The following is a 17,218-nucleotide window of genomic DNA, read 5'->3' as shown; positions in this document are numbered from 1 at the left end:
ATTTTAATCTTTTCATATGGAGTCCCTTAGAAAAAGAGATCCAACGGATCCACCCACTGACTTTCAATGTGTTTGTAATCTCAGTTCGGAGGTGCCCATTTCATGCTACTGTGTTTAAATGCCGGGGCTCTGTCAGGAAAGAGTCATTCCAAACCTCAGCAACAAAGCCTCTGCTCTTCCAGGGCTCGTTTGTGCAGCAAGTGCCTGCGTCCAGGACCTGGCACCTGACACTTACTAGCTGCATTACCTTGGGGAACGGCACCCTGACCCTCATTTTCTCCAGTGCAGCTCATCGGTTGCCTCGTCTGTGAAAAGCATTAGTAATACAACCTCCCATGCCCACCCCACTTGCTTATTAGATTTAAATTAGTGAGATCATAAATATGAAAGTGTCTTTTGCATTGAAATGGGCAAGGTAGATCTAGGAGGGTGGTCATTTTCTTCAGTGAAGCCCGTGGTAAGGGGATTGTCACGGGCTTCCCGTCCCTCTGTGCCACTCTGCTTCTCATACTGTGTCCCATGTGGGCCCAGCTGACTCTTACTTTAAGTGAGTCTGTATCTGATTCAGGGACACTCACCAAACACCCAGGGACTCCTAAATGAGCCAGGACTGAATTGCGCCCCCCCCCCCCCCCCCCGGTGGGGGGGGGGGTTACAACCCCCCCGCCGGGGGGGGGGGGGGCCGGGACCCCAGGTGAGCCCAGCTGCTCTTCCTCAACACCCCCTCCCCCTACCTCCTCCAGGTACAACGGCCCCAACCTGGTTCTGAAGTATGACCGGGCCCAAAAGCGACTGGTGAACATCGCAGTGGATGAGCGCAGCTCCCCTTACTATGCACTGCGGGACCGGCAAGGGAATGCTATCGGGGTCACAGCCTGCGACATTGACGGGGATGGCCGTGAGGAGATCTACTTCCTCAACACCAATAATGCCTTCTCAGGTAAGGGTGTGGGGCCCTGGGCCTCTTCCTGCTTCCCACCCTCTTCCTCCCAACACCAGCTGGAGGTAGGGCCTTCCGGGCCCTGGCCTTTCTCAGGCTACTGTCACGGGCTCCCCCAGGCATAGACCCCTGCTGCCTCCAGCACCTCGCTCTGTCCCAGCAGAGACCCCCAGGAGGACCCCTTCTTCTCTTGTAAATGAAGCTTGGTCTCAGCTCCCAGGCCCTGGGCCTAGAAACTTTGGAGCATGAATGGAGGAGACCCGTTCTCTCCCTCAGACTTTCTGTCCTCATGCCCCCCAGTCCTCCTAACCCCTCCCATCCTTTCCCTCCACTGCTCACTGGACAGATGGCCCCCCGGAATCGCCCTCTATGCTGCTTCTAGGGGACCTTTCAAAATGCTTTGAAATCCTTCAAGGACCCCCCACAGCTTTTAGCTGAGCTCATTTATTCACACCATAAATTCCTGCTGAGCACCAACTCCATTCCAGACTAGAGGCACTAGAGGCTGGGGATACAACTTGGAAGAAGACGGACTTGAGTTCATGGAGCCTTTCCCAGCCCAAAGTGTCTCATCTGACTTACCTGGGGGTCTTGTATAAATGCACATTCTGACTCAGCAAGTCTGCGTGGCGCCCGACATCCTGCATTGCTAACATACTCCCAGGCTATGATGATGCTGCTGGTCCAGGGACCACACTTTGAGTAGCAAGGCCCTACAAACCAAGGAATGGCTGAGGAAAATTGATGCCCAGAAGGCTAAGTAATAGTAACAATAATGGTAACAGCTAATACTTAAGTAGCACCTACTGTGTGCCAGGCCTAGATCCAAGCACTTTATATTAATCATCTCATCTAAGCCTTGCAACAACTCATTTAGGTAGGTTCTGGGCATCCCACTTTATAGCTGAGGAGACCAAGGCACAGAGGTCACATGACTGGCACAAGGCCACAAAACTTGTAAGTCCCAAGATTCAAACCCCGGGGTCTGACTCCAGATCCACTCTTTAATTAAGATACACCCAAGCCCTGGGGTACCTGGGTGGCTCATTTGGTTAAGTGTCCAACTCTTCATTTCGATCTCATGGTTTGTGGATGGGGCTCTGTGCTGACAGTGCAGAGCCTGCTTGGGATTCTCTGTCTCCTCTCTCTCTCTGCCCCTCCCCCACTCATGCTCGCTTTTTTTCTCTCTCTCTCTCTAAATAAAAAAAAAAAAAAAAAAGAAAAGAAAAGAAAGAAAAGAAAAGAAAAAAAAGATACTCCATGGCCTTGCTCAATCCTATGTCCTCAGGACCCAGTGGAGAGCCTGACTCATAGTGGGTGCCTAGTGTTGCACAAGTTGGGGGACTATGTACTTGGGGCTAAATATCAAAATGGTTCCCAGCCCTTGACTCTCCCATTCTCTCAAGCCTGAGCTCAGCCCACTAGAATGAAGTCCATTCCCATGGGGCCACATCTGCTGGGAAGTCCCAGGCCATAATGTCCTCCTGGGGCACTCAGAGCCTCATGTCCCTAAGGGGCCAGGTGGGACATGCGTTGGACTCTTCCAGATGGCAGCAGCCTCTTCGGTTGGTCTAGACAACACCCTATAGTTCAGACTTTATGTATTCACCATCCTGGACCCTCCCAATCTCCTAGAGGCAGGTGATTGCCTGGCTCTGGGGTTCACCTTCCCCACCTCTTCCCCAGCCCGAGCACACACATTAGCTTTCCTTGGGCCCATAATGTTGCCCCCACTGGTTTTTGAGGCCAGGCCAGAATCCAGCCCCTAGACTGCCCTGATGTTGAGCCCTGCCAGTGGCATGAATGGGAGGAGAAGAGGTTGGGGCCCGTGCCAGGGGCAGGGGCCGACACAGGCGGGGCTGACTGGCTGGCAGCCAGCCTTGTGCAGCCAAGAAACAATGAGCCACAGCCCCGAGTGGTGTTTTATGGGTTTTCATCTCATCTTGCCACCAAGTGAGGCCTGAGAGATAGTAATTATCCCTACACAAATATCAGGGCATGATTACCCAGCTGGATTTACTGCCCTCTCTCCAACCAAGCCAAGATTGGATTAGGACACAATTAATTGATGGGCTGATCAACCCTTTAAGTTGATCAAGGTCAGGAGGGGAGCAGCAGCAAGGGACAGTGGTGAAAGGGGTGAGTCCCCAGGAAGATGTGGGAGGTCAGGGAAGCAGAAATAGGGAGAACTATGGAAGGCGGAGGGGGGGGCGGTGTTCAACACAGGCTTGGCAGGCAGGATGCCAGAGGAAGGGGACAGACTCTCCTCCCCACTCACCGAACAAAGAGCACCTGGGAGGAGACTTCAGGTGGCTCTGAAGCAGTGGCCCCTCCCATGCTCTTGGAGTGTTCCATTGTGAATCCTAGGACAGAGGTGCTCGGCCCCAGCTGTACGCTAAAATCTCCTGGGGAGCTTTTATCACTCCCAGTTCCCACAGTGCACCCCAGTGTGGTCCAATCCGAATCTCTGGGGGTGGGACCCAGTTAGCAGACTGTAAAGCTTTCCAGGTGATTCCCATGTGCAGTCAAAGTTGAAAGACTAACCAACCCCCCACCCCCGCACCAGTCATGTTAGTTCCGTGCCCAGCCTAGCCTAACCATGGCCCCATTCATTCATGAATGTATTCATTCATTGGACAACTATTTAATGAGCACCTACTGTGTGCCAGGCTCTATTCTTGGCATTGAGGATGCCCTATGGATGAAACAAAAATCCTACCCTTCTGAAGTTTACACTGTATGCCCAGTACAGCTATATATTTCTCTAGGTACCTGACTCTCATGGACTCTAAAGTCCTCATACCGGCACCCCCAGCCCAGCTAGATTTTGAACGTCCTAAGAGCACAGTTAAAACCTGATAAATAAATCCCAAAAGAACAGACAAGGCATGAGTCATTGGGCCTGAGAGAAGGTGTGCCAACCAAGGTAAGGCAAGGGGAGGCAGCAACATGGAAGACCCCCCAGGAGGTCCTGGGCTTCCTGGGTTGGAGGGCACAAGTGTTCATCTGGGAGAGGCTGGAGCTGGGCCCCCAGCGCTGGGGTAAGGGCGACAGTGCCCAGCAGCCTCAGCTCCAGACGTGCAGCTCCCGGTGACCTTCTGTGGGTTCGAGTTCATTTTTCAGTTGGGTGATTCAGTCGATTGATCGACAGTGGGCAGGTGTGGAGCTGGGATATTTGTGCCACATCAGCGCCTCCTTGGGTCCAGCTGGCACGATACTCAGCCACTGCCACCCTGCCCACTGTGGGGAACCTGAGATCCCCTCTAGGAGTCCTGCCAACCCATGCCTGCCCTGGCATGTGCCTGGGAGGGACCTGTGGAAGGACAGCCCTGTCCCCTCCCTTAGCCAGTCTTTGGGATGTCAGCACTGGTGTCCTGGAGAAGGGTTGAGACCCTGCATCCTGGCAGTGGGGGTCAGTCTGTACAACACTGGGGTCTGCACCTTACTCACTGGGTGACTTCTTTCAGCCTCAACCCCTTCATCTGTAGAACACGAAAAATTCTATCAACTTCCTAAGCTCAGCTCCCTCCATGAGCTCCATAGACTATATCCAGAGTTTCTGTCATGGCCTACAACACCCCTCCTTGGTGTGAGCCAGATTGCCCTTCTGACCTCGTTGCCTCCACTCACTCACTTCCTCTTGCTCACCATGTTCCCACCTGAGGCCTTCATGCTTGCTGTTCCCTCTGCCTGAAATGCTTTTCCCACCACTATTGTCAGAAATCACTCCTTCCCTTCACCATCCCCAGATGCCCTACACCTTAAATCCCTATCTGTCTCTGCTACCTTAATTCACTTTATTTCTCTTCCTAGCACTTAGCACTACTGAAAGTATGTTATACATTTGTTGTTCATCTCTCCTACTCAGCTCCACAGGTGTAAAAACTTTGTCTTGCTTGCTGCTATGTGTCCAGGCCCAAAGAAGTGCTTATGTCACTTAATAAACATTCAATACATACATTTGAATGAGTAACTGAGATACTCAATGAAAAGCACTTATAATGGTGTCTAGGGCTTAATAAGTGCTCTCCAAGCAATAGCCATTATAATCCTGCAGCGTGAAGCAAGTCAGAGGCTTTAGAAGTTTCCTGGGCAGAGGGGTCAGGCCTCCCTCCTGGCCCATGGGAGAGAGAGACTCTAGGAGTAGAAACAGAAAAGGACCATCATGTAAACAAGTACCACCCAGATAAGGGTACCAGGGGGGCATGGGTTAAGGATTAAGAATTGGAAGATAGGTAGGAGGGAGGGAACAGAAAAACTGACCACAATCCCAAGAAGGCCTGGGCCACAAAACCAGCTTATGGCTTAACTTAACTGGAAAAGTACAAGCCAGTGTGGTTCAGATAATACATTACTTGGTGAAAACCAGGTAGGAGGGGATGTAGGACAAAGGGGGACCAGAGGCTGGTGCCAGCACCTCCCTCGCCATCCAAGAACCCAGGACCTCCTGCAGCTCCCGGTCAGAGACCATCACCCTAGGGATCTGGCGCTGGCCAGCCTAGCTGCTGTCCTGTGTGGCCCCAAGTTCTCCTGCCCATGTAACCTTGAGTAACGGTGGTGTGGGTAGGGGATGGGCCAGCGGCAACTGTGAGCCCCACCACTTACGTTATTTTTACTTGCTGAGTTCAACAGAATAGTCACTAATAATCTGCTGCCTTCAATCTGCATATACCTCCCTCCTCTTCTACCGAAACAGTAGTGTGTACTCTACTCACGTGGCTACTCTTGGTTTGTTTCATTTAGCAATCCATTTTGGGTATCATTTCACAGCAGCACACAGATAGCTTGCTCATTCTTTTGATGGCTGTGTAGTACTCCATTGTGTTGATTTGCCATTCACCAAATCGGTCCTCTGTTGATGAACATTTAGGTTGCTTTCAATCTCCTGCTCCGACAAGCCGTGCCACCAAATGAATAAGTTTATGCAACATACCATTGTCCACAATGGCAGGTGTGCCTGTAAGGTGAGTTCCTACAAGGGAATCACTGCATCAGAGGAGCATACGTGTGTGGATTTGATAGGCATTGCCAAACCACCCTTCAAATGGTGGACAGTCTAATGACATTCCATTTGGCCCTGACGCGAGTGAGCATTTCCCAACATTCTCATCGACACAGTGTGTCATCATTTTTAATATTTGCCAATCTTATAGGAAAAAATTGGTACCTAAATGTAGTCTTAATTTTCATTTTTCTCTAAATGAGTGAGGCTGAGCATATTTTTATGTATTTGAGTCTCTGCTCATCGTCTTTGCCCATTTTTTCTATTGATTATTGGCCTTTTTCTTATTGATTTATAACACCTCTTTATAAATTAGGGAAATTAGTCCTCTGTCTGTAATGCATGTTGCAAATAGTTTCCCCTTGTTTGTCATTTTTGTTTTGTCTTTGTTCATCGCGGGTTTTGCAATGCAGAACAATTTTAGGTTTATGAACTTGGATTTATCGCTGTTTTCTCTGACGGCTTGTGGGCTCTGTGTCATCCTTAGGCCACCGGGAGGGGCTTCTGTGCCCTCTCAGAGAGAAGGGGTCAGTCACTGTGCCAGAAAGGAAAGGGGACGGGGGGTGGGTTGCACTTCCAGCTTCTGCCCACACCACAGATGAGCCACCTGCTCTTGAAAGCACCCCCCGTCCGGCAGCTCCCTCAGCCAGGCCACTTGCAGCTACACCCAGACACGCTGTCTCTTGCAACTCAGAGTGTGTTCTGTGGCCCAGCAGCACCGGCAACAGCCAGACGCTCAGGCCCTATTCCAGACCTACCAGACCAGAATCTGCATTTTAACAGGATGTCCTTGACTTCCTGTGCCTGGTAAAGCCTGAGTACCTGCTCAGCCCCCACCTTCTATCCTAGTCGGCTCCCAAGGTCTCCTCATCCCCAGCCTTGTTTCCTTTGGATGCACAGTGCTGATTTTCAGCTCACCCAGCCCGGCCCCCTTTGGGAAGAAGCTCATGAATGCTCAGGCTCCCTCCTCTACCCCTGTGGGGCTTCATTTACATGTGGCCCCATAAGAAGGCAGGATGGATGAGGCTGTCAAAGCAGTTCCATAAAGAGTATGGGGCCCCAAAGGCCATTTTCTCAGAACGAGGTTCCTTAGGAGTCAGGGACTAGACTACCCTCCACCAGCACCCCTCCAGCTCTTTCATACAAGGTGGGATGGGGACACTTTGAAGTCAGGACACTGTTTGAAGCTCAGCTTTGCCACTTAACACCGGATGTGCATCTCTAAGCAAATGACTTAACCCTCAGAGTCCCAATTTCTCTCTGTAAAATGAAGAACCTACCTTCCCGACACGACATGGAGAGGGCTAAATGAGCTGATATGAGTGAAGCATCTGGCAGGGGTTGGTCAAGATTTCCCTCTTCACCCAGGGATGGAAGGAGGAAGACTGGGGTCAGAAATTATATCACGGTCAAGGGAAGTCTAGGTTCCTTCTTTATTAAAATGGCCTTTGCCTAAACTAGTCCTTTCTTCCCCTGAGGCCATCACAGCTTTGCTGGCTTTCCGTTGACTAAGTCTTATAAAGCATTTTATATTTAATATCAGCTTATACAGTTGTCTCCTGGGATGTGGCTCATTGAGGACCTGGAGTGGTCATGCCCTGATGGTGGCATGGTGGTGATGATAATGATGGTCATGATGGGGAGGATGGTGAGGAGGGTCATGATGATGGTGACAGGGGTGGTGAGGATGGTGGTGGTGATGATGATGATGATGATGATGATGATGATATTTTTTTTTATTTTTCCAAGTTTATTTATTTTGAGAGAGACATAGAGCAAGTGGGGGAGGGATAGAGGGGGAGGGGAGAGAGAGAATCCCAAGCAGGCTCCATGCTGTCAGCGCAGAGCCTGACGTGGGGCTCGAACTCACAAAACCATGAGATCATGACCTGAGCCAAAACCAAGAGTAGGGGGACACTTAAGCAAGTGAGCCATCCAGGTGCCCCTATTATTTTTATTATTTATGGAATTTATCATGTGCCAGATACTGTCCTAAGTACTTCACATACATTATAGAATTTAACTCTCACAACAGCCTGATGAATAGGTGGCCGTTCTCCTTATCCAATTTTACAAATAAGAAAAAGACAAGCTGATGACTTGCCTAAGGTCACCCTAGGCCAGGGACGTTGCTGGCTCCCTCCTTAACCCCGCTGTTTGGCAGTAATCTCTTTGCCTTATGAAGGAAGTTGGAAGCGGAGCCCTCTCCCCTGCCACACACATAGCTCACTCTTCTCTTTGCCACCAATACCAGACCACAAGCCAGGTCATCTCCCTGAGGTGGGGGCACCCCATGGGGGAGGAGGCACTCAGGCCAATGATCCTTAGGAAGAGCCCTTTATGATCCAAACGTACCCTCTTAGTGGCTCCAAGTTATCCTCTGGGGACAGAGCTTGGTGTGGAGGGGATGACAGAATGGTGACTTGAGGGCCACTTGCTTAACACTGCTGCCCTCAATGCAGAACCTTCCCCTTTTATTTGTCTGATGATTCCCCCATCTCTGCCCCTTCTTCCTCCTACACCCGAATGAGTCTGCTCCTGGGACACGTTCTTTCTCCTCTGCCCCAGCTCCAACCTCACTGCTGTGCAAGCTGTTATCCTTTGTGGCCAGTGACCTCTTGGACATGTCTTCTCTCCACTTTGGGACCCTGTCAGATGCAAGTGGCCACTTCCAGCTGGCCCAGCCTCCCTGTTTCAGTCGCTGTCCCTACATTGTGGACCTCTCTTACCCAATCCCCCCTGCTCTTCATGCTCCAGCTTCCTGTAGCCCGTGCTTCCTCTCACTCCCCCTATCATCACAGAGGTGTCCGCCTTTTCTCCCTTGCTAGCTCACTCCTCACTCCACTGCCAGGTTAATCTTCTGGAAACACTGTCTTCCCCAGATCAGAACCACCAAGGCCCCTTCACCGTCAGTCTTGGAATTAGTGGGTCTCTCCTGCCCTGCCATGTTTTTCCTCCTCAACCTCCACAAACTGTCCTCTCTGGCGTCTCCTCTGCATCTCTGTCTATGCACCCGGCCTGCCTAGAGCACCACCCCTCCACCTAAGCCACAGAGCGCAGCACACAGAAGCACAGGCTTTGAATCTGTCTCCACCACTTACTAGTTCTGTGACCTTGGGCAATTGACTAATCTCTCTGCCCCCTCAATTTCTCCACCTGTAAAATGGGTCTATACCAGCTCTCAAGGTGGCTGTGGGGTTTCGGCAAGAGGATGGCTGTAAAAGAGAATGCTTCACACAAAGCCTGGCCATGCCAAGTGCTCGATAAACAAGAGTCATTGTTGTTGTTATTCTGACCCTTCAAGTACGGGTACACATGCCTCCTCCACCACGAGGCCCTCCCTGCTCACTACAGCCCCTTCCACCCTGACTCCATGGCATCTCCAGGATGTAACATCCTGTCCTGTTTCTCAGAGCTCTAATAACTGTGGGGTCTTAGGTAGGTCCCTTGCCTCTTGTGCATCAGATCAGGGGAATAGTGCCCACCTCGGGGGTTGTGGTGAGGGTTAGTGAATGAATATATGTGCCTGGCACATGACTGAATATACATGAAGTGCTATAGAAATGTTAAGTAATATTAGTTTCACTGTGGTCCCACAGCATCTCCTCTACTTACCCTTCCTGTTGTAGAATGGACTGTAAGCACCCTGAATCAGCGACCAGGACTCCTGCTTCTCTGTGGCCTCCTACTGCACTTGGTACCCAGCAGGGCATGTTAGACCCCCCGAGCCTCACCTACAGGGCCTTCCCAGCTGGCCACCTGGCAGTAACTGGCAGTTCCAAGCCTCCTTTAATGCCAAGGTGCCAAAGTCAGGATGGGAATTGGGAGCCCCCAGACCTGCCTCTCACAGGGGCCGTGACCCCTAGCACCCCATGTCTTGCCCATGAACACCCTTCTCTTTCTCCCAGGCCTCTGCCCTCTCAGAGTCTCCCACAGGGGCTCAGGAGAGCCCCCGTCTTCTCCCTTCTTCCCGAGCAGCTGCCCCCCGACTTGGCGAGGGACCCCAGGGCAGAGTGCAGCTACAAGGAGCCAGAAGGCGGGATTACACGCTGACATGGGCCGGAGGCCAGTGCCGGGTGGTTATTGCCAGTGCCATCGACCCACACGGCTCACTGTTTATCTGTCTTCCTGACACACCTAATTACCCAGGTTGCAGCTGCCAGAGCATTTGCTCTTCCTAAATCACGGGCTCCCATCTCTCCTCACCCAGGCCTCCGGGCCTCTGCCTGTAGAGGGGCTGCCATTGATTTTGCCGTTCCCATTTATGATCTACAAGGCTCTGCATCGCTGTTGCACATTTTACCTTAATTAGTTTATTCTTCTGGGCGTCCCTGGTCAGCTCAGAAGCCAGGAGGTGGAACAGGGGAAGAAGCTAACAGCACATGGCACCCTGACCCTTCTCCCGAGCCTGGGTGGACATCCAGAGACAGCAGTTTGCTAAGAACAGTGCTAGGTCCACGGGATGTTAATAGATGAGCTGTGAAGAGGGGTTCCATGGCCAACTGTATTTGGGAAAGACTGTATTAAATGATTAAGCAGGGGCGCCTGGGTGGCTCGGTCTGTTAAGCATCTGACTTCAGCTCAGATCATGATCTCGCAGTCCATGAGTTCAAGCCCCGCGTCGGGCTCTGTGCTGACAGCTCAGAGCCTGGAGCCTGCTTCGGATTCTGTGTCTTTCTCTCTCTCTGCCTGTCCCCCGCTCACATTCTCTCTCTCTCTCTCTCTCTCTCTCTCTCTCTCAGAAATAAACATTAAAAAAAAATTTAAATAAGATTAAGCAGGTAATTTATTGCAAGACTTTTTAAAAGTTTTGATAGACTGATGTCCATGGAGAATCTCGAGGGGGCATGATGGAAGGTGTGGTCTTTCCCAAACTCAGATGATCACAAAATCTTTTCTCCATCATCTCACAGAGACCAGGGTTCCATAAAGCACACTCTGGGAAATGTTTGTCTTGGGTGAGCGGGAGGAATGGGAGGTCATGAAGCCAAGAGAGAGGGACAGAGTCATCCTGGTCCCATTTGTTCCTCTTGTCTCACTGAGGTAGGAACTCAACGGCGTGAGAAATTTCTGCCACTGAATGCACAGGTACCCATGGTGCTCTGTGAGCCCCGGCTGCCGGCAGCTGCCTTCTCACCCCGGCCCGCGCTTCACCAGAAGTTAACCCGGGTACTTCAGTGGGGACTAGACGAGCGGGAGGTTACCGTCTAAAGGGGCCCTGGTGTGACAGAGGAGAGGGCAGGGCCGCTCACTGTTGGGGGAGGCTGGAGACCTGGAAGCCTGCGGGGCCCTCCGCAGAGGTGCCCTGAGCGTCAGCAAGCGTTGACCAGGCTGCCGCCACCTCGGGAGCAGCCGTGAGCACGGCAGGCCAGGCCCACAGTCCTCTACCGCAGTCCTGAAATCCAAACCATTCTGAGAGCCTCAGGTGTTTTGTTTTTTTTTTAAGTTTGTGGGAAAGTGAATTGATAGCAAAACCTGTCCTGGGCTGATGTGAGCTATTTATAGACTTTATTTATCCCACTTAGTGTGAATATTCATATATTTCACAGCAGAAATATTAATGTGTTTAATTATAGGGTGCTGCCCCATCCCCCTTGGGGGTGTTATGTAATAAATGGTGTGTGCGCTGTGTTACCTTTCTAAAATGTGAAAGAAAAAATTCTAAATTTCTAAATACATCTGGCCCCCAGGGATTGTGATGAGGTGCTGTGGGGCTGCCGTGTGCAATGCTGACCATGGCCCCGGGGCTTCAGTGCCTTTTTTTTGATGTGGATTTAGAGAGAGACAAAGAGAGTGAGAGCGGGGGAGGGGCAGAGAGAGAGGGGGACAGAGGATCTGAAGCAGGCTCCAAGCTCTGTGCTGACAGCAGAGAGCCCGACCTGGGGCTCAAACCCACGAACCATGAGATCATGACCTCATGACCATGAGCCGAAGTCGGACACTTACGTGACTGAGCCACCCAGGCGCCCTTTCAGTGCCTTTCATCCTGTAACTCCCACAGCCACAATGTGGGGGAGGAGGCACAGGAAGGAGTCAACTCCCTTGACCCCCAGGTGAGGAAACCAAGGCTGGAGAGGATAAGGAACCAGCAAGGCCTGAGCGGAAATTGGCGTGGGCACAGGCTCAGGCCATCGGAGTCAGCACCTGTGCTCCCATCCAGAACCAACTCCTCAGATGCCCCTGTGGGCTTCCCTCCCAGGCCGCCATGGCTCTGTGCAGACCCCAGATGTGGCTCCTCAGCCAAGCCTCCACAGAACAGACACCTGCAGGCCTCCCGGATCTGCTTTCTGCTCCCCTCAGAAAGGGCCTTTTCCTCCCCCAGATTGGCCTCTGCCCCTCTAAGAGAGTCAGGCTCCAGTGCCAGCTCCCTGGTGTCTGGTGAGTATTTGAGGCCAACTCCAGACCCCACAGGCCACGCACCAGCTCCTGTGGGTCCCTGTGGTCTGAGGAGGTTCCCATGGGAGGCCACTCAGAGAGCAAAGCCTTTTGTTGTCTCCTGGGCAGAGCACCTGAGAGATCCTTTATATCCACCCTCACCTCACATGCTCACACTCCCACAGTCCTCTTCAGTCACTCGTTTCATGCACTGACTCTCGCCAGAGCCGTGCAGTGCAGAGCTAATGTCCCTGAAGAACCTTCAAGAGTGGCCCATCTGTAACATGGCAATGATCACTTGTGTCTAGACCACTTGGTCTCATAGCTACCGCCTTGAGGGGGCACTGTGCTAAGCCTTTGGGGTGCATCATCTCACGTATTCCGCACGGTAAACTTGACACAGTTATTACTGCTGTCCCATTTCCAGGGAAACTGGAGCTCAGAGATGCTAAGCAACTTGCCTAAAGTCAACAGCCAGCCCCCAGTAGTAGAATCTGGGTAGAACAGAGACCAGGACTGGGGCTTGTGTACTCTAAACCCAGACGTCTTAACCGCTGCAGCATGCTGCTTCCTTCCGCCTAAGCCCATGGCCTCTCCCTTGGGCCAGCCAGAGAGTCAAGTGCAGGGGCCTGTCCCCAGGTCCACTCTTCCCCAGGCTCACCTTCCTGACTTCTGCAGCTGCTCCTTGCGTGTGTTCCTATGCCAGTCCTTGCGAGCAGAACACGATCCCTCCTAAAATATGACTGCTCTGGGTCTCACAGGAGCAAGAAATAAACTAGGGGTGACAGCAGAGCGGAGAGCTTTGATCAAGTGGTCTTAGAAAAGCTTGAGCCTCCGGCCACCAGAAGTTCTTCCCTGCTTCCCCAAAACCAAGCTGCTTAGCCATGAATGTGCCTCAGGAGGCCACAGACCCCCTGCAGTTACATGTGGTATATCGTGTGGTGCATGTGTGTGCAACTCCCTGAGCTGAGGGTCCTCAGCCTCCATCCACTTCTCAAAGGGATGGAGACCACTGCTCCCTAGGGCCTCCCAGGGCTGCCCAAACCCTGCACACCACCTGGGTGCTGACACTGCTGCTGTCCGGTTCCCCTGGGTGTGGGAAACAGATCTGTCAGAACCCCACTTCCAGCCCCTTCCTAGATCCGGACTTAGAGCTCCACCCACCAACCAGGATCATTTTTTCTCAGACCCAGATCAGGTCCTGCGATCCAGCAAAGAATGTAGGAGACAGCTTCTGGGGAAAGAGAGATTCTGGGTTGAGTTTGGGTGCTGAGATATCAGCAATCCCAGATCTCCTGGATGTTGCAGGAACATGGTGCAGAATGTGAAACCCAGCTGTTGAGAGTCATCTCGGACACACAGCAGTGGTAACATTTCTTCTGTAGTTCCTGAGGCCTGGGCTGGCTCTTTTCATAAGCCTCAGAGTCTCTTCTCTCAACTGAAAATACCTGAGTGCCCCCCAGACGGAGCCTCGCCTGCTTGAGTGAGTGCTGCGGGGTGCACTCACCTTGCCACAGGTGACCCATCCACCTGTGGCCCCGACCACCTGTGGTAGATGCCCCGAAACATACCTGCACACCGGCCCGCCATCCACCGGCGCTCCCTTCCTCTTCTCTCCAGGGGTGGCCACGTACACGGACAAGTTGTTCAAGTTCCGCAACAACCGGTGGGAAGACATCCTCAGTGATGAGGTCAACGTGGCCCGAGGTGTGGCCAGCCTCTTTGCCGGGCGCTCCGTGGCCTGCGTGGACAGGACGGTGAGTTCAGGGGTGCGTGGGGGGCCTGGGGAGAAGAGGGGGGCACGCAGTGATGGGAGAGCCTGGAGGGGAGCCAACAGGCAGACGTCCCCCGACAGAGTGAGGCTGTCGGGGCAGAGCCCAAAGCTTCACCAGCAGCTCCCACCGTGCCTTGCACATAGTAGATACTACATATCAACAAGACTTGCAGGGTGAGTTGCAGTCTACTTTCATATCCTTTCTCCCTGGAGGCCCTCCCGGCAGCCAATGAGGAAACGGGTCAGGGGCTGTCATCATCGTGTCCGTTGGGCAGAGGAGGGAGCCAAGGCCCAGCTAGGGGCAGTGGCTTGCCTGAGGACCCAAAATAGATCGGCAGTGTGACTAGGACCTGAATCAGACTTCTCTAGCTCTAAACCTCGTGCTCATTTTTTCAACCAGTATTTATTAAGTGCTTACTTTGTGCCAGGCATTGAGCCACAGAGCTCTCCCCGGAAATATTTGTGGAACAAATGAAGGCATGACAGAGAGGTTCATGGGTGGGTGAGTGGAGGGTGGCCCGAACGTCCAAGTACTCTAGTTAATCAAGAGCTCTGTCGCCTCGTTCGCGCCTGCTAGTCCACCGTACCGCAGGGGCCACCCCAAAGCAGGTGGGGAGGAAAGGCTGAGGGGGAGGGCAGGGGCAGATGCAGCCACCTGTCCTATGGGGTGGCCCAGCAGTCCCAGCCAGAGCAGGAGGCTTGCCGTGGAGGTGATTTATCCCTCCTGTCACCTGCTCCCCTCCTGCCCCCTCCTTGGCTTCATAGACAGTCATCAGTAAATCAGGGACCCAGCTGCTGCCTAGCTCCATTCTGGGGGCAGGGTCGAGGGGCCTTGCTCATTTCAGGATTGAGATGGCACAAGAGGATTGGGGATTCAGTGTGAATCTTCACAGCAGGGGCCTCCAGGCCTTGGGAGAAGGCAGGTGCCAGGTATAAATATTTATTTCTTAACAAGCTGGCACTGGGAACAGAAGCCAAGCTGGGCTGTGAAGCCACATTTAGCCCTGACCTGAATCTTTGCCACCTGGACTCCTGCCTGGTGGGAGGGAATGAGGAGGCGGCAGCTCTGGGAGCGGCCCCCACCAAGAGTAAGAAGGGTCTGGGGGGTACCAGGCCCAGCCGCTGCTGGGAGCCTCTTCCCAGGCTCCTGCTTCCTGTCTCGCTCCTTCTGAACCAAGGCTTCCCACACATGGCCAAGGTGGAAACCATCTCCGATCTGGTGGCAGGGCCTGAAGGTTAATCACAAAGAGATGCACTCTTGTCCTAACAAGGTCATCTGCACGCCCACGCCTTTAACCACAGGACAGAGGCACCACGTGAAATGAAAAAAGAAAAAAAAAAAAAAACATGCTTTGGCACACAGCACTGTAGGCAGGCACTTAGCGGCTTGCTCAACCCCAGCCTCAGGGAACTAGAAAGAACCCCTACAGTCAGTCTGCCACCAGGAAGGGGGCTGCTTTCTGTGTCCAGCCACCACTGCTGCCTCAGCAATCCCCGGGGCCTGAGAACTGTGGAGGGGAGCAGTAAGGTGAGCTCATGGCCACTCTGGAAATTGAGAAGTAGGAACGTAACCTGGTTTTTGGAAACCCAAAAGCAATCTTAATAATGACAGCTAACCTTAATAACGTACCAACATTCCAAGCCCTGTGCTCAGTGGTTTATATGCATCATCTTCCTGAATCTTCACAATAAGCTTATGAGGTACATGCTATCATTATCCCCATTTTACAGATATGGAAACTAAGGTTTCAGGCAATTAAGCAACTTGACCTTGGTCACATAGTAAATGGCAAGCAAACCCAGGAATGGAGCCCTGCCTGCCTGAGAATGAATCAGACACCATGGCTCCCCTGCTTCTGGGTGAACCCACAGCAAACACACATTTCTAACCACAGGTTCTGTTACAGTGTCCATCCTACTCCTTCCTCAGCCCCGCAGCCCCCACTGGGAGCCTTTTAATCTACCTGTTCCCAAAGTGTGGTCTCCAGACCAGCAGCACCAGCACTGTTAGAAATGCAGATTCTGAGGCCTGACCCCCACTCCACCCTCCAGACCGGCTGAGTCTGAACCCACGGTGGGTGGAGGGGAGCAGAAATTTGGGTTTGAACTAACCCTGCGGGTGACTCTGGTGCAGGCTGCAGTTTGAGAGCCATCTCGCAGGTAAATGTCTCAACCCTACCCCGTGCCCTTCCTGCCCTCTCCCCAGCAGCCCTCACTCCCTCTCGCCCCCAATCCTGGCACACTTGCCTGCCCTTTGTCTGCAGCTGCCTCATCATTCACCCACCTTTCTGGATCCAGCTGAAAGCCGGTCTCTTACAAGAAGCGTTCCCTGATCGATAATGATTATGCCTCATGTTTATATAGCATTTTTATCTCTCGGAGACCTTTCACATGTGTTGTCTCATTTCATCTTCTCAACAACCCTGCCAGGAAGCAGGGAGAATATGATTCCCCTTTAACACATGAGGAGACGTAGCCACAGGGGGCGAGGAACCTGCCCGAGGACAAAAAGCAACGTAGGGGCAGAGCCTGGATGAGGACCAAGCTAACACCCCTAGACCATGGCTCTCTGGGAGTGGTTCCTGGGCCAACAGCATCACCTTCACCTGGGAACTTGTTAGAAATGCAAACTCAGGGCCCACTCGGGAGCTCCCGAATCAGAAACTCAAGGGATGAGAGCCAGCATCTGTGTTTTAACAAACCCTGCAGGCATTTCTGATGTAGGCTGAGGGTGAGCCCACTGCCCTGCTGGGAGTCTCTTTCCAGGCTCATCTCTGAGAATCACTTCACTGTCCCAGAGTGATTGTAGTCAAGGTCACATGTGAGTCTCTGCAGCCTTCTATAGCCATAACACATCTGTGTTTGTCAAGTTTTATCAGCCCAATACATTGAAGAAAGGAACTGGCTATAACGGAAGTTTATCAACATCCTAATTTCTAGCAGAGTGCCTTTCAGTTCATTTGGGCTTAAATTGCCCGTTTGTTGACAGGACTGCTAACAGCCGGGAGGGTCAGGCATGGGCACGGGGAGGGCGCACTCTCCCCTTCGGGCCCGTTCATTCAGCCTTCATCCTGTCATTTCACACACATGTACCCCGCTTCTGGGATGGGCAAGAGCCTTTCAGGGT

At 52.5% G+C, this 17,218-nt stretch overlaps 1 protein-coding gene across 7 annotated transcripts in view; it reads left to right on the top strand.

The window, feature by feature from the left end:
- Positions 1-17,218, top strand: part of CRTAC1 (cartilage acidic protein 1) — a 157,934-nt gene that overhangs the window by 83,835 nt on the left and 56,881 nt on the right. For all 7 annotated transcript variants that reach the window (XM_040486083.1, XM_040486077.1, XM_040486078.1 and 4 more), the window contains exons 3-4: positions 744-940; positions 13,938-14,074. In XM_040486083.1, the coding sequence (XP_040342017.1) occupies positions 744-940; positions 13,938-14,074 (334 nt within the window). The remainder of the gene's footprint in view (positions 1-743; positions 941-13,937; positions 14,075-17,218) is intronic.

Source organism: Herpailurus yagouaroundi, unplaced genomic scaffold, assembly GCF_014898765.1.
Source record: "Herpailurus yagouaroundi ecotype Mexico unplaced genomic scaffold, PumYag 163, whole genome shotgun sequence".
Lineage (NCBI taxonomy): Eukaryota > Metazoa > Chordata > Mammalia > Carnivora > Felidae > Herpailurus > Herpailurus yagouaroundi.
Note: the sequence above shows the minus strand (reverse complement) of the source record. Positions and strands in the feature narration are given on the sequence as shown.